Here is a 26,305-nt window from a genome sequence, read left to right as displayed (position 1 = left end):
TTCAATATTTACTCAAAGCGTGCAGTATTGAAATTTCGCTCATCATTGTTGATGTATTCTATATATAGATGAGTTTTCTGCTTGCTCTTCTTTACCGATAACCGTTCAAATTCTCTTGACAAAAATGCATTTATTTAGACTTTAAATCGAATTGTCGGTTTTAGGATATTAATCTATTAGAATACGAATTTAGATTCCCCTTAAGTTCAGGTAGAATCTTTACTTATCGGCAATATCCAATCCGAATCATTGCCCTTCCATGTTATGACAGTCGTAACGTTTGCTAACAACGTAACTTATGCTAAGTGTTAACGGATCTGATATAGATATTTTTGAAATTTTAAGGAGCATATACTGCAAAACGAATTTTTAACTGTTAAGTTCAAAATTTAACAAAATTTCTGGGTTTGCATTATTCCTTCAAATAATAAACAGTGCTGGAAGGAACATTAAACCGTTAAAAATTGGCATTTGGCGCTGTACAACACTCTTAAAGGCTTGCAAACAATGTAAAGGAAATCAGGAAGGTTGGCAACCCTGTGTACTAGCTCTCGCCATTAGTATTAATTAATTTTCGCGAACATGTTATCGTTTTATTGGTTTTTGTGAAAGATACCATCCCTGTCGACCAATAAAATTGTTTTAAAGTACACACAAATACAAAGATTGTTGGCGCATGAAAATTGATAATTTTAACAATTTGTTATGTTTTATGCTCATATAATTTTGGCCAAAAAGGGCCCTCTCGCCAGGATATGGCTTGCGGCTCATTGGGATAAAAAAATTACGAAAGCACACGTATTCGAGACAAATATTGAAAAATCTGTGGAAGGAATCATGCAGCCTAAAGTAAAACTGGCTTTACGAACATCTGGACATTTGTTACTCGGAGTCGTGCGTATATATTCACGCAAAGCGAAATATCTATTAGCAGATTGCAATGAAGCATTTGTTAAAATTAAGGTAGGACAATGTAGCTTTAAGTACAGTTTTTGGATTTTTTTTTTTAAATACGTCGATATTGACGCACACAATACTTCATTAGCTAACATCGGGAATATCGAACCAAAAACATAGCGTTCGCTACCCCAAACGTTAGGGCGTGTAAGGGCGAATCGATCGGGTGAAATTCGCATGACATTCTTAATCTTAGAAGATTTAATAATACTAGCGCATTTTCTTATTAGCTTTACGATTTTATTCGGAGTATAAAAATTGCAACTAATGCAGAACGTAGATATTGTTAACTAGCGAAATCTTAAGTTCTGGTAGGCATAAAAGAACCACCTGGACTGGCCACCAATGCTATTCAAATATTAAAATTTTCTTTTAAATAAATTTCCACTTTCGTGGCCAGTGTCCGTGTAAAATGCTTATATACGTCAGTCTGGTTTTTAGTTAATCGATGCAATAAGATGGTATAAGCAAAACTTTATGAAGACACCTTTTATTATTTTGGGTGTAGTACACCCGAAATGGATGGTATTGGAAATGCATAAAAGTAGATAAATTAGTATAAAATTGTAGGGGCGGATGGATGAAGGAAATTAATGTTCATTTATGGATGCTTTATTTGGCGAAAAGTGGTAAATAAAAAGTTTTACTATCTTGTAAGTATATACGATCCAAGCTGTCCAAATATTATACAATTGAGGGGATTGATCCCAACCTTTTCAAATGAACACGTTCCCTAGTTGTCGTTTTCTTAATTGTACGACTGTGTTGTTTGAAAATGATATATGTAATGTGCGGAGCAAATTTTATTCGCATACGATTTTAATTTTGTTTTACCTATCTAAGATGGCATTTAGACCTGGAATGGTCGATCTACCAGAAGGTCATAGGGAGGCTAATGTCAATGCAATTACGCTACCTGAAGTATTCCATGACTTCGACACGGCTCTTCCTGAATTAAATGACATCGACATAGAAGCACAATTTTCTGTAAATCAATCTAGAGCAGATGAAATTACTCTGCGAGAAGACTACGGCAGCCTTTCTCTATCCTTGCATGATGACGGTTTTGGAGATGTCGGATTTGACACAGGTGATACGCCTGATATCGTTCGCGATGGCTTAGAAGCAAACTTAAATGTGGGTTTGGTTTTGTTGTTAAAACATTTTTTCACAATAAAAAACTTTTAGGAACAACTTTTTGAAGATGAAATCGTCTCCGATGTAATTGAGAATCACGGATCCAACATCAGACTCACAGATTCAGACATGGTGAATACCCGATTAGATGGAGATGGTTTCGGTGATGAATTCGGACGTAAGTCGAAGGTTTATGCATTTATTTATGTATATTTACGTATTCTTACAAAAAAATAACGTTCGCCGTACACTAAAAAATGAATTAAAATTACTTCGATCCATTTTTAAAAATATTATTGATTCCAAACCATTATCCAAATTAGTGCTTCTATTATGCCAGTTGTCTAATCGATCTATTAGTCCTAAGAGATTACTTCTCTGGAACAAGTTCATAGTTGGATAGAACTTCACTGAAATCTGAATATAGTTATTTTGTACAAAATTAAGATAAATTGATGAAGGATTTCTTTGAATTTGTGCATTCATTATTGTGTTATGCTATACGTAGAACCAGAATTATTTGGCGATGAACTTTTTGGAGAACCCCCTAGAGTCGAAAATGAGAAGAACGATGAAGTCGGAGTGTTATCTGCTAATGAGGAATCAGATGACGGATCAGGACATTTTGGAGAACGGGCACCGTCGCGAGAGTCCAGTTGTCATGGATCAAATCCAGTGCACAATACCGACAACCGTAAGTTAAAAATCTGTAAAAACAAAATTTCCGCAAAACCTTTCATAGCTTTTATTTCTATCTATCCAGCCGAACATTTACAACCAGATGCATGCAGTTCAAATCAGCACGACAAAGCTGAAGAGCGACTGGATTTACCGACTTCGATAAACAATGAAAGTGAAAGTTTTGCTTTGACCCCAATTGATGCTTCTACATACAATAAGGGTATTACGAAATCAAAAAGGAAGCGAAAATTAATCGTAGATGAAATTAAAAATATATCGGGAGAGGAAATGAAAGCGCAATTAGCAAATACATCTGATATTGTTACAACATTGGATCTCGCTCCTCCGACGAAGAGGTGGTGAATCATTCAAACTCCATAAAATAAGTAAACAATATTAACATGAGTCTTCTTCTTTATTTAAAGGTTAATGTACTGGAAGGAGACCGGGGGTGTTGAAAAATTATTTTCACTTCCGTCAAGAACTATACCCGCACGTGCTTTATTTATAAATTATCATCGTTCACTTATATCGCATTTCACACCGCTGGAGGACTTTACATGTCTAGGCTCCTCTGACTTACTTGCACTTGAACATATCAATAACGAAAATGACTCTTCAGTTATTATTCATAACAAAAGAGGTCGCAAGCGAAAAGTTGACCTTGTACCGGCGGCAAATAATCAATCAAATCCCGAAATTAGTAGCGAGCTTACTATTGGTAACATTACCGCGCCCGAGCAAGTCCGTGACCATGAAAATGTACCATGGAATTCTACACAAATTAATGTTAATGATATGCCTAAAGTGATGACGGACGCATCAGTTGTTGAGAATGCTCAAAGTCCAAAGACGTTATTTGGTTTGAATGACGCTATTAGTAATTTGGATTCGGTTGCGGACATTCCACTCACACCAGCCAATCATCATGCTCTTGAAGCCAATGACGATTTTAATAACGGTGATATGACACCTGTTAACTTAAATCATGGTCATTTAACACCGCAGCATCCTGAGATAGAATCAATTGAATCGATATTAAACCTTCCCCCCGACCAAGTTTCATCTATACTGAACGAAGCAGAAGATATACATAGAAATAATATCGTAAATGATTTAAGAAATGCAGAGAAATCATGTGAATTAGCTTCTGACTGGAATGACTACGCATTTCCGCCTTCTATAGAACTGCAGGTATGTTCCCTCAAATTTTATATATATGTAATATCTGCACGGTTAAATTAAATTCAATCCTAAATCATTTGCTTAACAAAAGTCAATAATCTATGTTAACATTGTAAAATTAATAAACGCAAAAGGTGAGGTAATCGATTGCTCTGACGAAAAAACTTGAAAAATTCAATAAACGTAACAATGTCTCGGAATGGTCTGTCTATTGGTTAAGGTCGACACTTTCTTGTTTCCTTGTTCCTTGCACTTGCCAAACAAGTTATGGTTTGAGCTAGCTTAAGTTGTGGCTCCATAGATGACATTTAAAACCAACCTACCTCCGGTACGTGCCTCCTGTTCCTGTTTTTGATGAATCTGTATATATTTCAAATTTCACTCAGCAAGACTGGGCAGATACCTATTGAAAGAACAAAAAAACTACAAAATCGGCTAAGAAAAGAACAATATTTCAGATAAGCCCCTAAAGTCTCCGACTATAAAGAGTAAAGAGAAAGTATTAATTATTGTGAAAATTTGATATATTACAAATAGCTTAGATCAGCGGCTAATTAATTATAATAACTCTAAAAAGTAAAGAGAATCACAAAACAAAGATTTCCAATATCGTGCTTACATTGTCGTTGGAATACAATCTACGCTACTCTTTAGGAAAAAGACTAGTTTAACTTCCTAATATTCAACTAACACAATTATTCTTTTATTCTTACAGAACAATTCGGATGAACAAATGGAAAACGAAACAAGTGAACAATTCGAAGAACGTGTGTTAAACAAAAGGGCTGCGCAGTTATTCTATTCAGTAAAAAGTCGAATGCTGAAGCAGGAATGCTTATACTTGTCAGAGCTGACGATAAAGAGCACGAGGAAACAGGTATGCCTTAATTTCAAGCTCAAAGTTTTAAAGCACAACCTGAAAACATATCTGAAGGAGCAATAACCTATTTTTAATAAGCTTTTTGGGAAACAATAATAGAATATCAATATTCGAAGACGTTATTACGCATGTAAAAAAGTATAAGAAAGAAAACTATAAGCGAAGCGCGAAGCGATTCGATTTTCGGTTTCTAATAAGAAACTCGTTTTATAAAGGCAAATACGTTTGATGAAAGCACTACAAAAACCAAACTTGCATAAAATATTTCAATATTATTCATGTTCATTTTCAATGGTTAAATACAATTTTATTTCAATCGAAACTGATATTATTTCACTTTTGGTATCTTTTTAGGCGGCCCAAAAATTTTATTCATTGTTGGTTTTAAAAAAATTTCGTGCCCTTAATATAAAGCAGTCTTCACCGTATTCAGATATAGTGGTATCACGAGGTCTTTTATTTGAGAACCCTAAATTGTAAGCATGGTTAATTTCAGTTATTTAAGTTGACTTATACATATTTATTTTTATATAGTATTCTAAGTAATAAATAAAACGAATTTCTATATTGCTTCGTAAGAATAAATGCGTAATCATTAAGAGTTAGTTAAGTAAGGTAAGTAAATGAATAATTTTTACTTTGGAAATTGAAATTAAGAGTATCAAGCTTTTTAATTTTTTTTTATTAATTAATAATAGTATTAACATAATACTTACCCACCAAAAACATCTCTCTCAATTAGGTTAATTAAGCAATTTTTCGAGTAAGGAACAAGTAATAATTGTAGCTTTGCAACGATAGAAATGATTCTGAAAAAGAAAGAAGAAATTTTCGAACTTTCAGGATTATTCCAAGAATAGGGCTTGTATTAGTTTTGTTTGTTTTTTTCTAAGCGCACTTCCTCCTAAAGGATTGTAATATATTTGGAAAATATGACTGTACTAACTGGAAGAAAAGAGAGCATAGAGGGACAGACTGGTATGTTCGTTTTTTAAACAGCAAATATTCCATGTTGACTAATTGTTTTCAGACGTGGAAATTAATCGTTTGGTCCAAACAATCCATAGTTTTTTCACTTGTTTTATAACAAAATTGATATTGGAGGATTTTATGATGTCTACGGCGGCGCAATTCTAAACTTCATACAAAGTTAAGAAAACTACGACAAGAAATCATATCGTTTTTTCTTATGAGTAGTAACCGGTCACGACGCCGCAATACGGCTGTAGGTTGTAGGTTATTAAGGAGAGGAGGGCTCGACATAGACCTGTTTTTTAAAATTTTTTTTCAATTTGTAGACATTTTTTCTATTGTAAAATGGTTTTTAAGAAACGATGTGATTCGAAATCGATCCCAAATACGATATCTTCGTCTTTAGAGAATTTGTTATAATCGGTTTAATAATTTAGCAAATTAATAAAATGATTTTATATGCAAAGAAGTTTTTCTGTACAGTTTTATATATATGTAATAAGGCCCTTTGACAAACCAAAATTTGGTCACGAAAACTTAGAGGCATGAAGACAAAGTGAGAAGACTTCTATGAAAAAAGACAAACGGCTACATTAAATAAAACAGTACACGAAGGTTAATTTACTTGCAATAAGTTTTGCTTTAACTGACCTGTAGTTTATGTAGAACGATATGCATATATATGCGGGACACCATAAGCATACCAACACTTTTTTGAGGTTACTTAAACTTTTCCCTCTCTTTATAGTTAATGACTAGGTTTTTTGAAAGACGCAATGCTTATGTATAAAAAAATAAGTTTTTCCACAAAGGGCTCGAAAACCTCTGCCTTGGAATAAGCAATTTTTTGCACAAAAAGTTCTAGAAAACTCCAATTTCAAGTCCCCCGTCAGGACTGAAAGTTGTACCACTAAGCGCGTTTTGCAAATGGCGACATGCACGACTGTAAAATTAAATGAAACATCATCCGACTCTAACAATTTTGTATGAGCTACGAAAATCAATATTTATTTCTATCAAGAATAAACTGCGTTAACAAACATTAATTAATAAAATAAAATGGTGTGAATAATTTTTCACTTTGATGTACATTTATTAAATATTGCCACCAAATACAGACTTGCTCTTTCAATTTAACAGAATTGTCGCCAAATGCAGACTGCTCTTTCAATTTAACAGAATTGCCTATTTGTGTAGGATTTTTGCTACAATATGGCTCCGTTGCAGTCAACTCTGAGTAATAAACAAGTTTTTATAACACTTCCTAAATGCTGTCTGATTGTATTTCCGCCACACATTGTTCTTTTCTTTCTTAACATCTTGCATTGAGTGTTGTGGAGAAATTTATTAGTAAGTTACTCGATGGAAACATTAAATTATTTATTAACAAATGGCTTTTTTTTTAGTTTTTCCTGACAAAAAATGGGGCGTCGTCCGGCAAGATGGTAAGTTTACTGCAAAATTCCATACAGATATTATTTTCTTTTTTTTTTAATGTTCACGTGAACATACAATCAACTTTTGATTTGTGCGAAAGTGCTGACGATGATATCACAACGCGAGATTTTTAAAGATATTATTCCTTTGTATTTCTAGCTATCGGTATTGTAAAAATAAACCTTATCCTAAATCTCGTTTCTGCCGCGGTGTTCCTGATCCCAAAATACGTATTTTTGATTTGGGTAGAAAAAAAGCTACTGTAGAAGATTTTCCGCTTTGCGTTCATTTGGTCTCGGACGAGTACGAACAGTTAAGCAGTGAAGCTTTAGAAGCCGGACGAATATGTTGTAACAAATATTTAGTAAAATATTGCGGAAAGGATCAATTCCATATTCGGATGCGCTTACATCCTTTCCATGTCATTCGCATCAATAAAATGTTGTCGTGTGCTGGAGCTGACAGGTATTTTTATTTTCCCTTCCTTTTCGTTCTCTCCATCTTAGTAAATTTGATGCAAAAGTTCTACGCCGCCTTCATGTTAAAGAAGCCCTAATTGTTTTATTCGGGAAAAATAGCTAAAATAGATGGAAACACTCCTGAATTTTCATCTCCAAACTGGAACTAGGCTAGATTAACACAAACCAAAATATTGATGATTCAAGAATTAAGAAAGGTCCGTTTGTATATCTATTTTTTTTATATATGTGTTTAGATCTAAGGTGGAGAATATTTAAACTTCGGCTTTGTTCGAATGGCTATTGGGTATTAAATAAATAAATGATGATTTTATACAGCGCACTGGGTTATGATCCCAACTGATTAGAATTTTTATGCTGCGCTGATACGTAATTTTCACAAAATTGAAGTACCTTAATTTTGATTCGAATAATTACATAATTGGAAATAACTATACTTTCAGACTCCAAACTGGCATGCGCGGTGCATTTGGTAAGCCACAGGGTACTGTAGCCCGTGTACGCATAGGACAGCCAATTATGTCCGTACGTTCTAGTGATCGGTTCAAAGCACAAGTTGTTGAAGCCCTCCGCCGCGCTAAGTTCAAGTTTCCAGGTCGTCAGAAGGTATGCACCCTCAATTTTTGATACCACGCAGAAAAAATGTTCAATCTGTTGCTCATAAAATTATTCATGTACAATTCTTGTTTATAAAACTATTAGAAATACAAGAAGAACTCTACATTTTTCTATTTTTTCTGATATTTATAAAAAAAACGTCTTTATTTTCTCTTCTGCTTTCCTAGATATATATTTCCAAGAAATGGGGATTCACTAAATACGATCGTGACCGTTATGAAGAACTTCGCGATGAAAATCGCTTGGAACCTGATGGTTGCAACGTCAAATATAGGCCCGAACATGGACCAATGAGCGTATGGGAAAAAGTGCAACGTGATGTTGTCTATAATTAAATACTAAGAATTACGTTTATTTTTACAACTTAATTGTCTTTTCTTCAATAAACCAGAAAATAAAAAGACATGAGTAAGATAAACACTCGCGAGTGGAAAGATTTAATCCTTTGCAAGTTTTTTCTTAGTAAAAGGAACTACACTTACTTGAAATGGTAAGAAAGACTTTAGCCTAATTTAGTTTTAAAATTTTTTGGCGAGGTCGCTGGCTTGGCTATCTCCCTAACGGCCGTATACAGTTTTTAACACTAAAATTGTTCAAGCAAAACATCATTTTTAAGGCTTAGCTATTTACATTTTCGTTTTTGCAACTGTGAACAAATCTCCATCAGACTTTTTATCCATTAGAACAAATGCCGTGTCAAAATTTTCTTATCAGTAAATTCAGAAGCGAATAAAATCGATTCATGTGTCCAGTCGTAATTAGCAAAAGAAATGTTGATTCCTAACTATGCAGCGGAAAATAGTAAAGAATTCTCAGTAAGCTGAACTTGCTTTTTTTGTGAATTTTGATAACTCTGACAATTTCCCACTACTTGCACCTAATAATGCTATTTTGAAAATTGCTAAGGTTTGTCGTGCAAAAGGAAAACAACGCAAACATTATTTGCTTCGCAATATCACAGATTTTTCAGTGTCATAATCTTTTTTTTCTGTAAATCTATATACCTTCCCTAATAGGTGGAAATAAGTTATCCTCGAAAAGTTTATATTTATGTAATCTATAATTCATTAGCAAGGAAGTAAAACACGGCCAAGGTCCTACACTACTCCGCTTTCACTCACTTGTGTGATAGGAGACCCAAATGTAAAGGCATAGTCTTCTTATTTGAGAAGAATGGCAGAATATGAAGAGAGGGGTTCCAAGTATTAAAAAAATAAATAAATAAACGCAGGACGCACTTTTTAATAGTTGTATAATAAATACGTCATTTTTCCCAAATGGGTTGCTATTTTTTAGTTCCTTCTCATATATAAACAAGCCTACATCGACGATTATTTGCAATATATATATATTTCTTTAAATTTAATCCAGGTTTTTAACATCATTGTAAGTCGGTATTTGAAGATATGTGCTTAACGACAACTACGCTGCTACTTAAAGTGGTTTCACTTGAATTTCGCTTATTTTCTTTACAATCGGCATCACCTGGAACAAATAAAGTTAGTTAGTTAGTATTAACGTCAGACAGAGAGAGAAAAAGCGATGGCCTATTTATGTTGAAATTGCGGTCTAGCACTCTGTGGACTTAAGCTTGGAAGCGATAGTCTTTAGAATTGTGAAATATATAATACCTTTCAAAAAGTTCTTTATGGAAACCCAATATGATATTAGAAAAAGCCTTAAACGGCCGTTCAGGTTTTAGAGGGAATGTGTAAATATATTAATAGATTAGATTCAATTATGTTTTCTCCCCGTGATTACACGCTATGTGTATAATGAAGAGTTGAGGAAATCTTCCGAAACGGCTTTTGATAAACTTATTGATTTTATTGAAGCGAGGTAATGATCTGAGAATTCTGTTGAAGAACTTAATTCCTCAATTCCTAATTTTGACTTCTGTGGAATATACGCCTTTGTGCAAATCTTTGATGCCCACTATCTATTTTTTTTCAAATTTTTGTCATAGAATTGGGAGTGAAAACGGGTTATATTGCTTGCATTTCCAGAAAACTGGACCAGCGTTTAAGTTTCATTTTTCTTGATCACTTACTCCGAAGAAATAGATTATGGTGTGGTTGATAATGACCTAAGGAGGTGTGTATTGGATTAGTACCTTTGATAAAACTAACTGCAGAAACCACTGAATTTGAACAATGCTCATCGTCATCCACATTCTCCTCATCCATGAAATTTCTAGACACATTATGAGAAAATCGATCACTATATTCGTCGTCTTCGAATTCATTAATGCGGAAACTCTCCTCTATAAGGGATAAATCTTTTTTGAGCACTTCATTTTTTTGATTTAGAAGTTCTGTCAAATTATTCTGGCTTTCAGATAATAGTTTCTCGGTTTTTTTTGACATAACTTTTGGCCGATAATGTATGGGAGGAAAAGATTTCGTTTTAATGTAAGATCTTAAATACTTTGTGGACGTTTTCCATGTTTCGAAATCTTTTAAGCGGCTCATTTTTAACTCTAGTTTCTTTATGTCCATCTGTTTGCGCTTGCGGTCAAGAAATAATAATGCTCTTTCCTTCTTAAGAGATTCTCGTTCCAAAATCTGTTGCTCTTCAAGTTTTTTCTCAATTTTTGCCTTTTTTTCCTCTTTCTGTTTTAGGCGGGATTCCTCCTGGCAGAACTTATGCAAAGTGCCCAACAACGAGCCGAAAATACGCCGATTTCGCGCCCTCGATTCCGAGTCAGTACCCTGTGCGGCAACAATTTCCTGACGAGATGGTAGTTCCCGAATTACGCGCGAAGTAAGTTTAGGTTTTAAGTCCTCCTCGTTACATCGTAATGTTGGCGATGATAGCCTATTGAAAACGGACTTTGATTCGTAATTTCTTTTCTTTATTGTTGCTTCTGGATAGGATTTTTGGCACTGTCTATCATCACTTCTTTTTGCTTCATATAAAGATTTATTTTCATGCCTGCAAAGGTAATTTTTGAAAAATGTTTAATTATGAGAACGAAAAACTACATTCGGTTTCTTTTCAACAAGTAATCCCTCTGAATAGTCTGCATTTATTTTCGAAGTGCGCAAAACAGTTAGGTGTCGATTTAGTGGGCATCGAACTCTTGCACTGGGCGAAATATTATTTTTGAGCAGATAATTGTTTGGAGCTCATTTTCAATATACCTCGTGTTTGTTGAAACGCTGACGGGCATATTGAATAAGTTAGACCACTACTCAGAAAAAGAAAAAGTTGGTTTCGTTGTGAAATGTACGCTTATTTTTCCAAACCGTCAATAATTCAATTTAATGACAACTTTGTTAGTGTAGAATAAAAAGAATTTACAAAACTTGATTTTTACAAATTTGGTTATTTGAGCTCATCTTTGACTTAGTTGGAAACATTTTTCTTTTACAGATATTACAATTTCATTGGATTATTAAATGAACTATGCAAAGGTAGATAAAAAATTTGGCTTTGGATTACCTCGACCGAGTGAATACTTTCGTGACACTTGTTTCTTGGACGATATAAAAGTGTACCTACTATCTTTGCATTGAATATCTATACAACGAGGCTCGCTGTTGCGGGTTATACCTCGTATTTAAATAAAAATGACGTTTTCTTGTGCATTTGGGAAGCCCAAAAAGCACTGATTCAATGTACCTGGATAATTTTGGAGAACGACCAGCAAAACGTCTTATGCTGTCATTTAAAGCTATTAACGTTATCCTTGCACTTTCCAGCTCTTGCTCTAGATCGTTATAACTTTTAATGTAATCCACACTCATGTTTAAAGCAAAATAATGAAATGTTTTTCAATCTATAGGAATATGTTTTTAATACTAGCAAGACGAGAGACCGATAACATAATTGATGGCAAAAGTGGCAGTTTTATACAACGTTGCAAAACTCTGCTGCCGACAAATATTTTTTGATACAGAGTTGCAAATTTCCGTCAGTGCTTTATCTTTTCTCATGCACGGCTACAAAATTCATAATATAGTTAATTTTTAAAAGTATGCTACAAATTCCTGGCGTTTTTACAGAATTACCATTCATAGTTTATGTTAACAATTAGGATGTGACAAAAAATAAATGATGGAAATTGTAGTGCGCGCACCGAAATAAATGTTCAACTTAACAGAAAACAAAGGGCCAGATCTGCTAAAGCCGTCGCCAAAACGAAGGTTCAACTCTGTTTAATGCCGATATTAACAGACTGAACAAAGGGGCAGCTCTGTTAAATGGCCAACTGAACAGAAAACAAAAGCCCAGATCTGTTAAATGTTCAACTTAACAGAAAACAAAGGGCCAGATCTGTTAAAACGTAAGTATGTGAAAATTACGGCTTTCATTTTTTTTTGCAAAGCACAGCAAAAATGAAGGTTAAGGAGGAAACAGAGAATATATGGATTATTATTTTAAATTTATAAAATATTTAATGATTAATTATTAATTAATGATTCAGTGCAGAGACGAGAAAGAAACTAACATACTAATTTGAGAAAAAGGTGAAATCATTTAAAGCAAGGTGGCACGAAGGATCAGTGTGACTTCCATGAAGGTTGGCATATACAAAGCATATAAATCCTTATGAGATCTCAAATAAAAATTGGTATTTTCCAAAAAATCAAATCTATCCCAGTTTAATTTACTGCTACATGCTCCGCCTCAGAAACCATATGATCATGTGAGATCAAGATGAGCGATAATTTGGCATACCCACACAGTGTCGAAATAATTCTTATCTGCCTGTTCATTCAAGATTCACTACACGAATGCGTTTATTTCTTATTCCTTATTATACACAGGATCGAATTATGAAAGTATCTGCGATTTGTGATTTTGATTAAAATACCAAGAAATGCCTCAGTGACCAAAATTATCTGATCTGTTATCTGATCTATTTATAAAAATTTTGAATTCGGATTCGAATTGGCATCATTGTCTTTATATGGTGATCCAATCAGCATTTTTCAAGATCTTAATTATTTTTTAAATCACGTGTTATCGGCCTGAGTGGCCGATTATTTATCATAATCAATAAGCAAGCTTGTTTACTGGTACGCTAATTTCCTTATTATTATGTTTAATAAATCTGTTGTTTCCATTTACGTTGATTTCACTATTTTTGGTTCTAACCCCATATGTTTTTTTTTATGTTATGGTAGTGCGACTGTCCATTGGGCATTTGAGTGTTCTTAACGGGTTAACGACTTTCATAAAATTTTAAAGCTGTTTTTAAAATCTGCGATGAGCCAATATTTAAATTAATCCAAAATTTTTTAGCTCTAGTACCATCCAGTCAGTGCAAAAATCAGTGTATAAATTAGTGGTGGGAAGAAAAAGCTTTTCTAAACCGATTATTAAGCAACTTTCGTCTTGATATGTTTGCTTTTTTGATAAAATGTAGGAAAAGCTGCACTTATATAAAAAACACTGGATAAATAATAGGAAAAGCTAAAAAAGACCATCATTAGGATATCTGTTGTGCAGTAAAAAAAATCAGTTTGCGTTATTACAACACATCGTATTATCGAAAGCAATATATAAATATTTTAAAATTACGAGTTTTTTTTGGATTACAAATATATTTTATTGCATTGTTGTTCATTATATTAAAAGTGGAGAACGTTCTTAATTGATTATTATACAAAAAGGATCTCTGAAAGTTGTGCTGAACACCAACTGAAACGCGTAAGTCGCCCAAAGAGGCGTTTAAATTATCTTAAAATATATATACGACTTTAAAAATTGCAGCCAAAGTAATAGGCCAATGCGTAAAGGATCGTTACAGACGTTTAAACCAAAATTAAAATAGTTTCTATTATTATTATTTTTTCTTTTTTGATATAAAGATTATTGATTATTTATCTTAGAAATACGTGTAAAGCGCAGAATCCCAAAAAGGTTTAAGTTTCGTCTTAGAGATGCAAAGAGAATGAATGTTAGCGGAATCGTGACTCTCGAACACTAAGCTAAAAGAGAAACGTAGATAGCAGACTTGTAATAGTTAAATTGTGTGAGAGCACTTGTTACTCTTTTTTTGTTTTTCTGTCATATGTAAAACTCTTTCGAAGCAAAACACAGGAACAAAAATAAATGCTTTCAAAATTGATTGTTTAGATTAAATTTCACCCTACAATGAATTATTTCTCACAATTCGCATAAGAAAAACATGCGCCAGAAAAAAGGTATTTGAGTATACATATGCATACATAATGTAATGACAAATTGTAATAATATAATAATTGGTAACAATCTTCAATCTCTTTTGTTCCCGATGATCAATGATCATGGCCGATATTCTAACTTTTTTCATGATATATATTTTGCGGGTTGCAACATGCATTTCGAGATAATGCAATAATTAATGCCTAATACGAGTTGTTTGCTTATTATTCTTTATCTATTTTAGAATGCCGTCTATAGAAAACCCGGACGAAGCGGCTGCTCCGCAAGTTCCAAAGACAGAGTTGGAGGAGCTGCAAATTAAAGCGAACAGTGTTGCAGATGATGTAAGTAGTTTCACTTTGATTACTTTTGTTGATAGCATGGGTTTTCGGAAATTAACGAGCGAGGGAAGTCGCAATTAATTAAGAATAAATTTGTTGAGGCGCGTCTTCTGATATTTTGGTAAAATTTACATATTCTCTAAACCGTAATTAATCCAAAATTATGCTCCCGTTTACCGCAAAGAGGCCTAACATTGATCGGTATTACTAATTTGAATTTCATACGGGGGTTTTTGTATGTCATAAGCTTCCCTGAGGCGTCATTGCATTTTTATTTTAAATAGCTTACTTAAAAACGTTTATTATAAAGGATATGTTATTTCTCTTTTCAGTCTCTGGAAAGCACCCGCCGTATGCTAGCACTATGTGAAGAGGTGAGTAGTTACAAAAGTTTTCATGAACATGGCTTCAAAAAAAAAAAAACTGTAGCTATACATGTCAGTAATTAAAATTCAATTTGTTTTTCACATTACTTACAAAACATTTCATACAAAAGAACTTTTGAACACTAAACAATTTCGGAAAACGGAAGACACAACTGTTACCAAGAGATTACATATATTTATTGTAGCAAATTTATGGTAGATTGAATTGTGATTACGAGTTAAGTCCGTATTTTAATTGGATTCAGATATCTTTCGCATTCTCTCCTCTGCTCCCTATTTCTATCTACTAATACCTAATAAACAATAGCAAATGCGCCGCAAAGGGCAAAAATTAAGAGAGCGTATAAAAATTGATATGCCAGTCGTAACATTCATTCGTTGAAAGAGAAACAAGGAATGCTGACTTACATGAGTAACATAATAATTACTATCTCTATTAAAATGAACGATAAACCAACTCTCTTTTTCGTATACGTTATGCTAAGGAACTTGAAAATTTTTAAACTCTCTTATTACGCACATATAAATAGGTTTTAGAATAAAAAAATCTCTCAATTCACTGCTGACTCCTCAACAAAGTGGATATAAATATGTATATTAGAAGGATGTGGAAACAAACACACACGTCTTGTGTTTATTTTTTTCTTATCAGTATGTGAAGTTTCTCCGCTAAATCAGATGCGCGCCTGATGTTTGAAGCAGTACGTGAGCAGCAGTAAGCATGTGTGTTTGCTCTATCACTCACTACCCATTAACTAGCTGACATTGAGAATTCAAGAAAAGGTTAAAAATACAATAACACTTCTAGCATTTGAAGGAAAAGTGTTTTTATGCAAATTTGTTTATGATTGTACATACTTACTTACGTATTATTAGGTTAATCCTGTTCAGTTACTGAGCGAATTCCCAAACCAGTTTGGTAGATGAATGTTAGACAACCGTCTCTTATTAAAAGGGTTAATGTTATGCTTGTAAGACATTAAATCCATTACTGATTGCAATAAATTTTGATGGGCTTGACCGCCGTATAGCAATCGAACAACAAATGACAATCACGGACATTTGGTTTTTATTTTGTTTAAAAGATGATGTCGGGTTAGCTTTTCGTTAAACAGGCAAACAGGATGATTGAAAGAAGGTTACATTGATGCGTATTCTACGTATGAAAATGCAAGGCGGCAGAGACAATATATATGTTATTGGAAATACTTGCTGGCCATAGGTAAGAATATCCGTTATCAGTAATAATTACGGGCGAATTGCTAAATAATATTGATTGCTGTTATAAATTTTTTTTATGGTAAATATTTTCATGACATGCATCGTAAAAGTAGAAATTCATTTTCTTTTTTATATATTTCTTTGACTGTAATCCCAACAATGCAATTATTCCACTCTGAACAAGATGGTTCCTAAACTTGAGCAATTGAATTCTTAATTCTTACGTATTATGTAAATTTAAAAAAAAATCTTGAGTTACCTGAGAAATTTAAATTACTTTTCACATTCGAAACGAAATACTTGTCTACCGAATGAATATATCAGAGAAATATTGCAACTGATGTGAAACTAATTCAGCAATGACGCCGATCAGAACATTATTAAATAGATAAATTGATGGCAATTTTGAAATTTAAAACAGTTATTTTTCTAGAAGTAAAAGTATAAGGAAATTGAAAACAAGTTCTCTCTCAGCCAGTCTTGATAAACACAAGTTCAGGGTTAAATTCGTGCTTTCTAAAATTATTGCAAACACACACTCGTTCTCCTTCTCTTTCTCTCTTGCTTCGCTTCTTTCTGACCGTCACCATGTCACACTTGTAGGAAACATGTCCTGAGTGATTGGTCACGTAAAAGAAGAAAACGCTTTTCAGTCGCCATTAAAAGTTCCTCCCGAAGTTTATAAAATCAGATGAGCCTGTTGAACTAATTTTTAAATTTATGTCGTCAAATAACTAGTCGCTATTAGTTTTTTAAAAGTCTATTGTCATCCCTGAACTAAAAAGCGGTCTGTTGGAAGTCTACGTATTGAACGGGTCAAGGAAACGAGCACCTGTGTTCTCTCCTTGCAAATACATTTTTTAGTGTTTAGAATAATAGAATTAATAATTGGGCAAAAATTTCAATTAGTGTCGTGCCAATTTGTGCAAAAGTGACGTATATGCGCGAGACCGTGGATCCTTTAAGACCGCCTATTGACTTTCTACGTTGCGATATTGTATTTCACCCTAATGAAAGAAAGAAGGTCGATGCATTTGAGATTCATATTCTAAGCGATTCTTTAATTTATTTGCCAAACATATATACCTGTACATAGTATAAGTGTTATGTGATTTTTTTTTCTCGTTTTATTGATCGCATGTTAGTTTATTAAGACTCACACTTTGGATTGTGCATTAAGCGAGAAGATTCCTCTTCTCTCTTAATATACCATGCACGTGAATTAATTACAATTCCGTGCTGCGTTTTTCTTCACTCTATTCACTCGGTTAACTTAAACTTAATTTAAATTTTGAATGATTCTTTGCAAATCTCTGACTTCATTTGAACGAACGGGGATAACGTAATTACACTTTTACTAATAGTCATTCGAGCTAAAGACATCTCAGATATAATATGTTAATTTCGAGGATTAGGTTCGGGGTTGCTTCCCGACCTCCTTATATGTTATGCACATCTATTGTGTGTAACAGATGACCGAAAATACAAGGTAAACAAAATTTACCCTGTTGGTACCTGACACATCGAATTTGACAGCTGCCTAGCGACGTATTGGCATAAATATACATACATTAATTAATTATTTTTATTTATAACATACATCATTTTAACAAGAAATATATTTTTATGTAAATATAACAACACTAACTTACACAACTTTACAAATATTTTACATTTTGCTGCACACCAGAGCAAAGAAGCAGGGATTCGGACCCTGGTAGCTCTTGACGATCAAGGCGGTGAGTTTACTCTTTTAACACTAATTAAAAAAAAACATTTTTAATACCACGATCATGTAAGTCGTATGCAATTTCGAATGTTAATCTTTTACCATATTACGTTTTAAACAAAGTTCTGTAGGCATTAGATCCTTAATCAATAGATCTTAACAACAGTAATGGAATCGGCGGACAATTGGCATGAAAAAAACAAGCAAATCATCATTATCCCCGAAATTAAAAAAAGAGTTTTTTTCAAAACAACAACTCCTTGTCTGCACATTCACAAAGCACATCTTATTTCAAAATCATCCACTTTTTAAATGAGTGAAAAATATGTCTAACAGTTTGAAAGATATTGCAATGTATGCTGTGTTTCTAATTAAAGAATTATCGTCAACATAACGTGTATTAATTTTGCGGCTATGACCTTGAAAAATGAAATTGATATCGGAACTAAAGATGCCGTCGGCCAAAAGTTTATCATTTTTAAGCGAATGAATATGAACGAAAACCTCCCAAACATGCTTTTGCTCAACGAAATCTCTAATTGTGCAACTCTGTACAATGATTCTCTAAACTTAGCGTTTTTGGCACAATTTTGAAAAGTTCGATCATTCAATTGGAAAGACTGGCGCCAGATGATTATGAAATGAGAAATAGAAAAAAATATGGGGGAAGGAAAAATGACTGCAATGAACAGCAATCATAGGTTGCGAGATCTAAGAACTCCAGAAGGCACATCAAAGCATAACTTGCATCGTTTTGAATAGGTTTTGATCTTTACTGACGTAGCCGTTGAAAGACCAAGCAACTACTGAAATTATCGCGGGTTTCACTATTAATATCGAAATGAACTTCAGGAATAAAAGTGACGTTGAATACTGGCTGAGGTACACTTACTGCTTGTTTTGTCGTTATCATTTTTTTATTTGAAAACAATGACCTTGGATATAAAGCTATCAAGCTATACTTTGTTAAAACTTTGTTGATTTATTTGAAAAGGCTTTTGCGTATTATTTTTTTTAAACAAATTTCAAAAACTTGTCGCATTTTTCGATGGGTTTAAAGACTAGATTTATGGGTTGATCTAAACTAAGGCCTTCACTAAGAAGCTTATAGGACGACTCTTGGCTCGTTTTCTTGGCTTTAGATGAAAGTGGTTTGCGTTACCTTTCTTTACGATGATATGCAATAAATTGCTATTTCGGAAAGCATCGTCTAGAAAACCCACGTACATACGGAAATTTTTCTATTTAAAACTTTTTATGGAAATAAATAGTTGTAGTTCTATTTTTCTTGGGTAAAAAAGATTGGCGTTCTTCTTAATTAAGCCTTAACTTTGTTACTTTGCTATCCGTATAGCCCACCGAATTGATTATGTAAATTTCAAAGAAAATAAATTTTATACTTCGTCTAGACTTTTTTCTTCCAGCTTGGCAGAGTAAGAAAGCATGCAGAGAGACTTATGTGATTTGAAACTATTTGTTTCCTTAAGCCTTTGGTGAATGTATTGTGTATAATAAATTTTCGAATGTGTCATGTATTCAAGAGCAGATGAAGTTGGTAAACAGGCTTCACTGGCCTTCTACTGATAAAGAGAAACACGATTGTTAGGATTACTTAATACAAATAATAACAACAACAAAACAAGATTGTTTTTTACACGAAACAAGATTCACATGAATTATATATATATATATATACTGAACAAAACCCCATCTGGCTGCGAAAACATTTATGGAATATATACATATATATATGTACTCACATGGATTACCCAGATTCTAAAATATAAGCTTGTATATTTTTATCTAGAGCGCTGAAGTTGGAATGAGGAGCATAGTTATGCTGGATGAACAAGGAGGTAAGAATCAAAGTAATAAAAAAATAAAAGAATCAATCAAGATTTTGTTGTTTTGTTGTTGTTCGTTGATGGCTTCCGCCATTGAATTTTAACGGTAATTCTTATAAAAGAAAATAACTGCTTTTCCTTATGTGAGACGTTCTCATCGCAACCTCAAACGTGCAAACCAATTAAGTAGCTTCAAATCGTTGCGTGCTAAATAGTAAAAATTGTAAATTATATTGTCCACGCGGTAACGATGAATTGTCTTCGCAGTGTCGGCTGGTCATTTTAGCTAATTCTACCAATATCGGGTATTCCAAAAGATTTCAAACAAATGTAATCTAAATGATTTTTAAGCTATAGATTGCTATTTATTTCGTTAGAATATGTGATGACTAACTGCTGATAGTCTTAAATAAATAGTAGTTCGACTTTATCCACTTTTCTCTACATTACCTCAAAAAGTACAGTTCTTATGCATTTTTTCTCAAGCTAAAACTCTTCGGCTACACTCTTTAATAACATTAGCAAAAATCCACTTAAATTGGCTCTAGACCAAGTATGAGCGACTACCGGGCTGCGGACCGCACACCCCAATTTCCTTGTATATAGCAATGATGCTAATATATAGTGTCTGTTTCCATCACAGGCTCAGCTGTACGGCCATCAAACGGGAAATGTGACGTGAAAATTGATATAGAATATCGCATTTTCGAAAACAGCTGCACCGTATTCTGGCGCCCGTCCTGAAATTAAAATTGAAATTGGCCCGTTGATGGAAAAAGTTGCTCAACCCTGCCGCTCCACAGTCTGAAGGCTTCTGCATCGACAGTCGCTGAGAATTTAGCAAATTCTTAGCTTATATTACTACTAAAGCACATCAAGTGAGTATGTCGTAAAGAGGCTATGACGCGAAATTCCGGTTTTCTCTTCGCAACAACGGCGTTTGGCCGGCAGTTTAGCTTTTTTATGTGGCCACTTACGTACGACTTCTTTGCTCAACAATGCATATTTTTTGTTGGTTCCAGGAACGATTCTGGGATTAAAAATGTTAGGTCTCACGTACCTAACTCCAATTGCTGTTTTTCGCTGTTGATGCTTTTGCAAAATACATTTATTTGTTTTCATCCCAAGAGGCACATTCAGCTCCCATTTAGGTCCATTCATTGTTTCGTTTGCGCTGTTATTATGTTTTCAAATTTTCATTCAAAAGTTAATTATTTCTAAACAAACGCATCAGAATTTGTGGCAAGGGTTTAACGTGGGTTCCTGCCTGAAAGGCTTAACCCCACGGTGGCCCAAGCCACTTTTAGGCGTACTACGCCCCCTGGCGAGTTAGACAATCCCCACAGAGTAGGGGCCTAAACAGCACCAGAGTCCAGAACAGTTTATTGTGTATGGAACAATAAACCCCACTCTGGTCAATGGCGAGGCCTAGCTGCACTCAAACGCATCAGTTATCAGCTAAAAATTTAAATTACTTAAAGAGTGAAACATTTTATAGAAGCTTTCCAAAGTTCGCTAAAGAATTTTAAATCACAGCCGATCCTCATCGGCACCCGCCAATTAAGAAGCAAAGTAGAGGAACAGGACTGGCTGACTATACTGTATAAGCAAAACTGTTCTTCTGTCCAAAAAGGCTTGGATAAGCATAGTAGTATAGAAAGCAAAAATTCTCTCATTTTTTTGTTGCCGATAGGAAAGATGTTTGCCTCTCTAAAATCTATCAAAGATTTGGATATAGGCGCCGACTATTTAAGATGTACTTATTAATAATCTATTATTCAATATCCATTACCTATTATGAAAAATGTGGACATGAAGTGGAAGTGATCATAAACAAATACCGATCATTAAATCTCTTATTAACTTCTCAGTAACTCTTAAGGGTATTTGTGTACATTTGTGCGCTTTTTAAAATATCTCTCAAATGAGCTATGAATTGTTGTATTGACTTACAGAACAACTGGATAGAATTGAAGAAGGCATGGACCAAATAAATGCTGATATGAGAGAAGCGGAGAAAAATCTTAGCGGAATGGAAAAGTGTTGCGGGATCTGCGTCCTACCGTGCAATAAGTAAGTGATTACATTATAATATATATAACAAAAGTGTATGTTTTGCTATATATGCATACTTTTTATTATAATAAAAATTCATTGATGAATTTTTCTGCCATTTCTGTTATTTTTGGATTTTTTGTACTTTTTTTTTATTTTTATTGATTTATTTCGGTATTTTTTTGTGTTGCAGATCGAATTGCTTTGGCGCTTATTCTGCCATTCGTTCCTGTTCTTGCCATTTTTGTTGCAGACTTTAGTGTCCCCATTTGGCCGATCTTATCAGTGCCTTTATTGTTACTTGCGTTTTGCCAATTTTTGTATACATAGGTCAAGGTCAAGGTTCATTACCTGTCTACCATGCCTGGAACCACATAATATTGATTTGCGTTCTTGTGGCCGTGGTGGACCTCCAAGCGCAAATGTTTCACATTTTCGAAGCTATCAGATATCGTAGACGCCCAGCCATGCTAACATTTTGAGGTGACATGTCATCTACTGTGGCTTGATCGATAGTTACGGGCAATTTTTTTAAAGGTGTAGCACTTTTTTCAAACGTGTAGCACTTACATCTTGTCGAATTAAAATTGCGTTTACTTTTTCGCAAACGTTTTCGAAGTATGCCACATGTAACGTTGATCACGTTGTTAACCTCTACGATTTTTATTTCGCACATATTTGTGTCACTGGCACAGCTTCTCACAATATTAGTATAGACGTACCGGTTAGAGGTCGTTAACTCGTGGTCACGAATTCCTTTGATGAAAACATCGATTTTCAATCGTTCCTTCTTGCGCGATTTCGGAAGCATACTCCGAATTGTATCATTTGGTTTCTGACTACCAAATAGTTCACTTCTGCTTCTCTATCGCTTTTCTGCTTTTTTTCATATTTGCTTGTGTCTAGTATGCCTATACATATATATACATATGTATATATATGAAGGTTTTTTGTGCATTTTGATTTAGCATTAATTGCTTCAAGGTCAACGTCCATTTCATAGCAATTTTGCACATGTATAGAATTGAAGATATAATGTACGCGTCGAAATCGCTTCTTTGTAGGAGTCAATCATTTAAGGAAGATGATGGTACTTGGAAAGGAAATGATGATGGAAAAGTTGTGAATAATCAGCCTCAGAGAGTTATGGATGACCGGAATGGCATGATGGCTCAAGCTGGATATATAGGAAGGTAAGCTCATGCACTTCAACTATGGTGGTTATAGTGGTTAACGTTCCTTTCCAGGATAACTAATGATGCACGTGAAGATGAAATGGAAGAAAATATGGGTCAAGTTAATACAATGATTGGAAATCTGCGAAATATGGCTCTGGATATGGGCTCTGAACTCGAAAACCAGAATAGACAAATTGATAGAATCAATAGAAAAGTGAGAGATTTAAGATAAATTAAAAACAAATATTTCGGAAAAATTTTTATATTTTTTCTGGATTTCCAGGCCGAATCTAACGAGGCGAGAATAGCAGTTGCAAATCAAAGGGCGCATCAATTGTTGAAGTAAGAGGCGGGTTGCGTTTATCTTCTTCAAATTCTTATTATTGTTATTGTGTAAAACAAGTGGTAATAATCATGGAGTCAAAATTCTTAATAGAGCTTTTTTTTTCTTTCTTAAAAATATTTCGTCGAAAAGTTTAAAAACTTGTGTACATTCTATAAATATGTATGCTTAGAACAGTTGAAGTGTGTATAGATATGTAAATAGATATGGGTAATCTTATTAATATAATAAATATTCTCCATGTGGATCTCATAGTGAAGGTATTCTTTGACCGATTATGCTAATAATAATACCTTTTTGCGTTCAATAGTAATAATTTATCGATTTTGTCTTAAGGTTCCGAGTAAGTCTATAATCGACATTTTCGTTCATTCGAGTTTCTCCTTTTGCTGTTAGCAAGGAGTTGTCTTTTATTGCCATTACTATTTGTTGCTTTATTACCTTTCGATTCTTACCGACACGCAAGTACAGTCCCGGAAGAACGTCAAATTGTTGAAAAGACGGAATATTTGTTTAACGCTCGAGCCAAATCTACTGACACATACTACTTTCTATTCGGCTATTTTGAGGAAATGCTTATACTTGCGTTTTCAAAAGTTGTTTGTATACATGTTTCAATTTGAGTATCTGCAAAAATAACACATAACCGCATTTCTGTGCACAGAGAGCGCGACTGCATGTCGATCCCACCGACCCGATTTGGTGCGAGTTATTGTAAGTTAACGCTAATTTTATGGGACCTTATTTATGCCACTTTTATTATTTTTTTTGATGATTTGCGAGATGGACTTATCTTATCTAGCGTTAAGTTACACTTTTCAGTTTTTTTAAAATTTGGATACCGTAAGCGTTTAAATATTTACAGACGGACATGTTTCAATTGATTTGGAATGTTATATAGGTCAACCGCCTAAATCTATCGTGTTTTACTCTCCCCGCCTTTCGTTACTTTATCTTCCTCTTTAGTTAAATTCTCGAACTAGAGACAAAGAATTAATTTTTCTAAAAAACAGAAATCTTCAGTTAAAGGATTGAAAAACTCATAATATTGTTGTTCTCTTGGATTTCTATTCGTATCTAACTTGATGGACAGAATGCCCGAATTTTATGGTAAAACACTATTAGAACTATATTGGATTCACTTACGGTAACCGTGCGATTATTTGATTTTCATTGAGAAATAATTTTAATTCATATTATGAGTATTTGGGCATAGTCTGACGGCGCGAACACAATTTAAATTTTAATAGTTGAAAGAGAACACATCATAGCTTATACTTTTATATATTTTGCAATAAAAATCTTAATTCATTCAATCGGTTATGATAATAAGCTTTAAAATAAATGGTGTTGTTATTAGCAAGTCGCTCAAAGAAACCTGTTACGACGAATATATATATATATATCAGACGGACATATTTGAGTAAACTTATTGTTAGATATTAATGTTTATTTTTTACATAGTTTGGATATTAGCAATTATTAATTAAATGCTTAAGTTGCACTATAGAATGTAATAAACATTATAAGAAGATTAAGTAAACAGTAAAAGGATGACGTGAAACGAGGATGGCGATATTTGCAACTAAATAATCTAACGTAAAATAACCACTTTTATAAATAGCCGGCAGCAATATTTCATACTTAATATGAACATACAAAATTTTAAACAAATTTGATTGCACAAATTCTTGCAGTTAAGAATTTTCTCAGTTCAAAGTCATTAGCCTTTGCAGAAAGTTGCAAGTGCTCATATAACGTAAGAAGTGGATATTCTTTTCAAGGTGTACTAATAACAAGTAATAGATATTTAATTTAATTAATTTTAAAATAAATTTTAATCGGAATTTTGCGAAAAACGAAACGTAACATAAAATTAAAATGCAAAGTAGTAATAACCGTTTAACGAACAAAAGGAACACATTAGGAATATTGTTAATTTCGAAAAAATGCATCTCAAAGATTATTGATGACGACACAAGAGTAGAATCTTCGAAAGTAATCACAATACTGATCACGTGCTAATTTTTTTTTTTTAGCCTCATAAATGTAAAGCCTCATAAATTTGATGAAAAACACCTTTTTATACTTTTAATGTGGAATGATTTAAGAGAATTATGACGATATAAACTTTTTAACCCATTTACATTTTTTGCTCACTTTGAAATGTAAATGAGAATAAAAAACTACGCAATGTATATATAAAATTGTATGAATGAAAGGATAAGTAAAGGTTCTCTTTTTACGACACTCGTTCAACTTTTACAATTTTATTAAAGCAATACTTATTCATATGATTTTGTTATGTTGTTACGAAAGAGACAATCGTTACGCATTGTCTGCAAGAAAATTTTGTTAAAAGCCTAGATGTATGAACGCGATCAAAGTCTTCAGCATTACTACAATTTTTGAGTGCACAAATGACTCTTGAAAAAATTGATGAAAATATAGTTTTAGTTTATACTAAATCTTTGTCTTCAAATTCAGTTATAAAACAAATTCGTATTAATCATAAAAATACTTTTAAAAATGTTAAAAAAATTAAGCTAAGATAAATATGTAAATAATATATATATTATTTACTGAACAAATATATATTATAAAGACTATTAATAAAAAATATAACATTATAAAGACGTATAAGACATCAATTTCCTTGCATAGGTCAAATGAATAAATCGCTTCTTACCCTTCGTTACCCTTATCATCATTAATTGTATGTCATAT

The 26,305-nt window shown here is 33.4% G+C and overlaps 4 protein-coding genes across 6 annotated transcripts; 3 read left to right on the top strand and 1 right to left on the bottom strand.

Moving 5' to 3' along the window:
* Positions 1-628: 628 nt before the first annotated feature.
* LOC119634615 (double-strand-break repair protein rad21 homolog) lies at positions 629-5,335 on the top strand. Of its 2 annotated transcripts, none has more exons than XM_038028871.1 (8): positions 629-963; positions 1,801-2,094; positions 2,146-2,272; positions 2,603-2,788; positions 2,858-3,134; positions 3,201-3,969; positions 4,676-4,837; positions 5,195-5,335. In XM_038028871.1, exons 1-8 carry the CDS (start codon positions 706-708, stop codon positions 5,318-5,320), a joined length of 2,199 nt encoding a protein of 732 aa, XP_037884799.1. In that variant the 5' UTR covers positions 629-705; the 3' UTR covers positions 5,321-5,335. The 2 variants fall into 2 exon arrangements, with proteins under 2 accessions (XP_037884799.1, XP_037884800.1); XM_038028872.1 differs by having other exon boundaries at positions 631-963; positions 2,858-3,131.
* A 1,752-nt stretch (positions 5,336-7,087) lies between these two features.
* On the top strand, positions 7,088-8,787 carry LOC119634620 (60S ribosomal protein L10). The gene is made up of 5 exons (XM_038028876.1): positions 7,088-7,162; positions 7,219-7,257; positions 7,409-7,714; positions 8,172-8,334; positions 8,514-8,787. The coding sequence occupies exons 2-5, from the start codon at positions 7,235-7,237 to the stop codon at positions 8,679-8,681; spliced, it is 660 nt and encodes a 219-aa protein (XP_037884804.1). The 5' UTR covers positions 7,088-7,162; positions 7,219-7,234; the 3' UTR covers positions 8,682-8,787.
* Positions 8,788-9,676: 889 nt separating this feature from the next.
* On the bottom strand, positions 9,677-12,177 carry LOC119634618 (pinin). The gene is made up of 3 exons (XM_038028874.1): positions 11,971-12,177; positions 10,460-11,280; positions 9,677-9,831 (listed from the first exon to the last, which is right to left on the bottom strand). Exons 1-3 carry the CDS (start codon positions 12,093-12,095, stop codon positions 9,728-9,730), a joined length of 1,050 nt encoding a protein of 349 aa, XP_037884802.1. The 5' UTR covers positions 12,096-12,177; the 3' UTR covers positions 9,677-9,727.
* Positions 12,178-13,751: 1,574 nt separating this feature from the next.
* On the top strand, positions 13,752-26,117 carry LOC119634621 (synaptosomal-associated protein 25). 2 transcript variants are annotated; one of them, XM_038028879.1, is made up of 8 exons: positions 13,752-14,004; positions 14,726-14,825; positions 15,155-15,196; positions 19,966-20,014; positions 21,958-22,075; positions 23,122-23,250; positions 23,305-23,449; positions 23,519-26,117. In XM_038028879.1, the coding sequence occupies exons 2-8, from the start codon at positions 14,727-14,729 to the stop codon at positions 23,579-23,581; spliced, it is 645 nt and encodes a 214-aa protein (XP_037884807.1). In that variant the 5' UTR covers positions 13,752-14,004; position 14,726; the 3' UTR covers positions 23,582-26,117. The 2 variants fall into 2 exon arrangements, with proteins under 2 accessions (XP_037884807.1, XP_037884806.1); XM_038028878.1 differs by lacking the exon at positions 19,966-20,014 and adding an exon at positions 18,120-18,168 and having other exon boundaries at positions 13,758-14,004; positions 23,519-26,115.
* Positions 26,118-26,305: the final 188 nt, after the last annotated feature.

The sequence above is a fragment of the Glossina fuscipes genome, unplaced genomic scaffold (genome assembly GCF_014805625.2).
Source record: "Glossina fuscipes isolate IAEA_lab_2018 unplaced genomic scaffold, Yale_Gfus_2 3, whole genome shotgun sequence".
Classification (NCBI taxonomy): Eukaryota; Metazoa; Arthropoda; class Insecta; order Diptera; family Glossinidae; genus Glossina; species Glossina fuscipes.
This window is presented reverse-complemented; position numbering and strand designations above follow the sequence as displayed.

Excerpts from the sequence above, each read along its gene's own strand:
- LOC119634615 (XM_038028871.1), top strand. The coding sequence starts at position 706 with ATGTTTTATGCTCATATAATTTTGGCCAAAAAGGGCCCTCTCGCCAGG. Across the intron at positions 2,789-2,857 it reads AGTGCACAATACCGACAACC|CCGAACATTTACAACCAGAT; the intron begins GTAAGTTAAAAA and ends CTATCTATCCAG. Across the intron at positions 4,838-5,194 it reads TAAAGAGCACGAGGAAACAG|GCGGCCCAAAAATTTTATTC; the intron begins GTATGCCTTAAT and ends GTATCTTTTTAG.
- LOC119634620 (XM_038028876.1), top strand. The coding sequence starts at position 7,235 with ATGGGGCGTCGTCCGGCAAGATG. Across the intron at positions 7,258-7,408 it reads GGGCGTCGTCCGGCAAGATG|CTATCGGTATTGTAAAAATA; the intron begins GTAAGTTTACTG and ends TTGTATTTCTAG. Across the intron at positions 8,335-8,513 it reads AGTTTCCAGGTCGTCAGAAG|ATATATATTTCCAAGAAATG; the intron begins GTATGCACCCTC and ends CTGCTTTCCTAG.
- LOC119634618 (XM_038028874.1), bottom strand. The coding sequence starts at position 12,095 with ATGAGTGTGGATTACATTAAAAGTTATAACGATCTAGAGCAAGAGCTG. Across the intron at positions 11,281-11,970 it reads CGTTCTCCAAAATTATCCAG|GCATGAAAATAAATCTTTAT; the intron begins GTACATTGAATC and ends TTACCTTTGCAG. Across the intron at positions 9,832-10,459 it reads TGCAGTTAGTTTTATCAAAG|GTGATGCCGATTGTAAAGAA; the intron begins GTACTAATCCAA and ends TATTTGTTCCAG.
- LOC119634621 (XM_038028879.1), top strand. The coding sequence starts at position 14,727 with ATGCCGTCTATAGAAAACCCGGACGAAGCGGCTGCTCCGCAAGTTCCA. Across the intron at positions 14,826-15,154 it reads CGAACAGTGTTGCAGATGAT|TCTCTGGAAAGCACCCGCCG; the intron begins GTAAGTAGTTTC and ends TTCTCTTTTCAG. Across the intron at positions 20,015-21,957 it reads TATGCTGGATGAACAAGGAG|AACAACTGGATAGAATTGAA; the intron begins GTAAGAATCAAA and ends ATTGACTTACAG.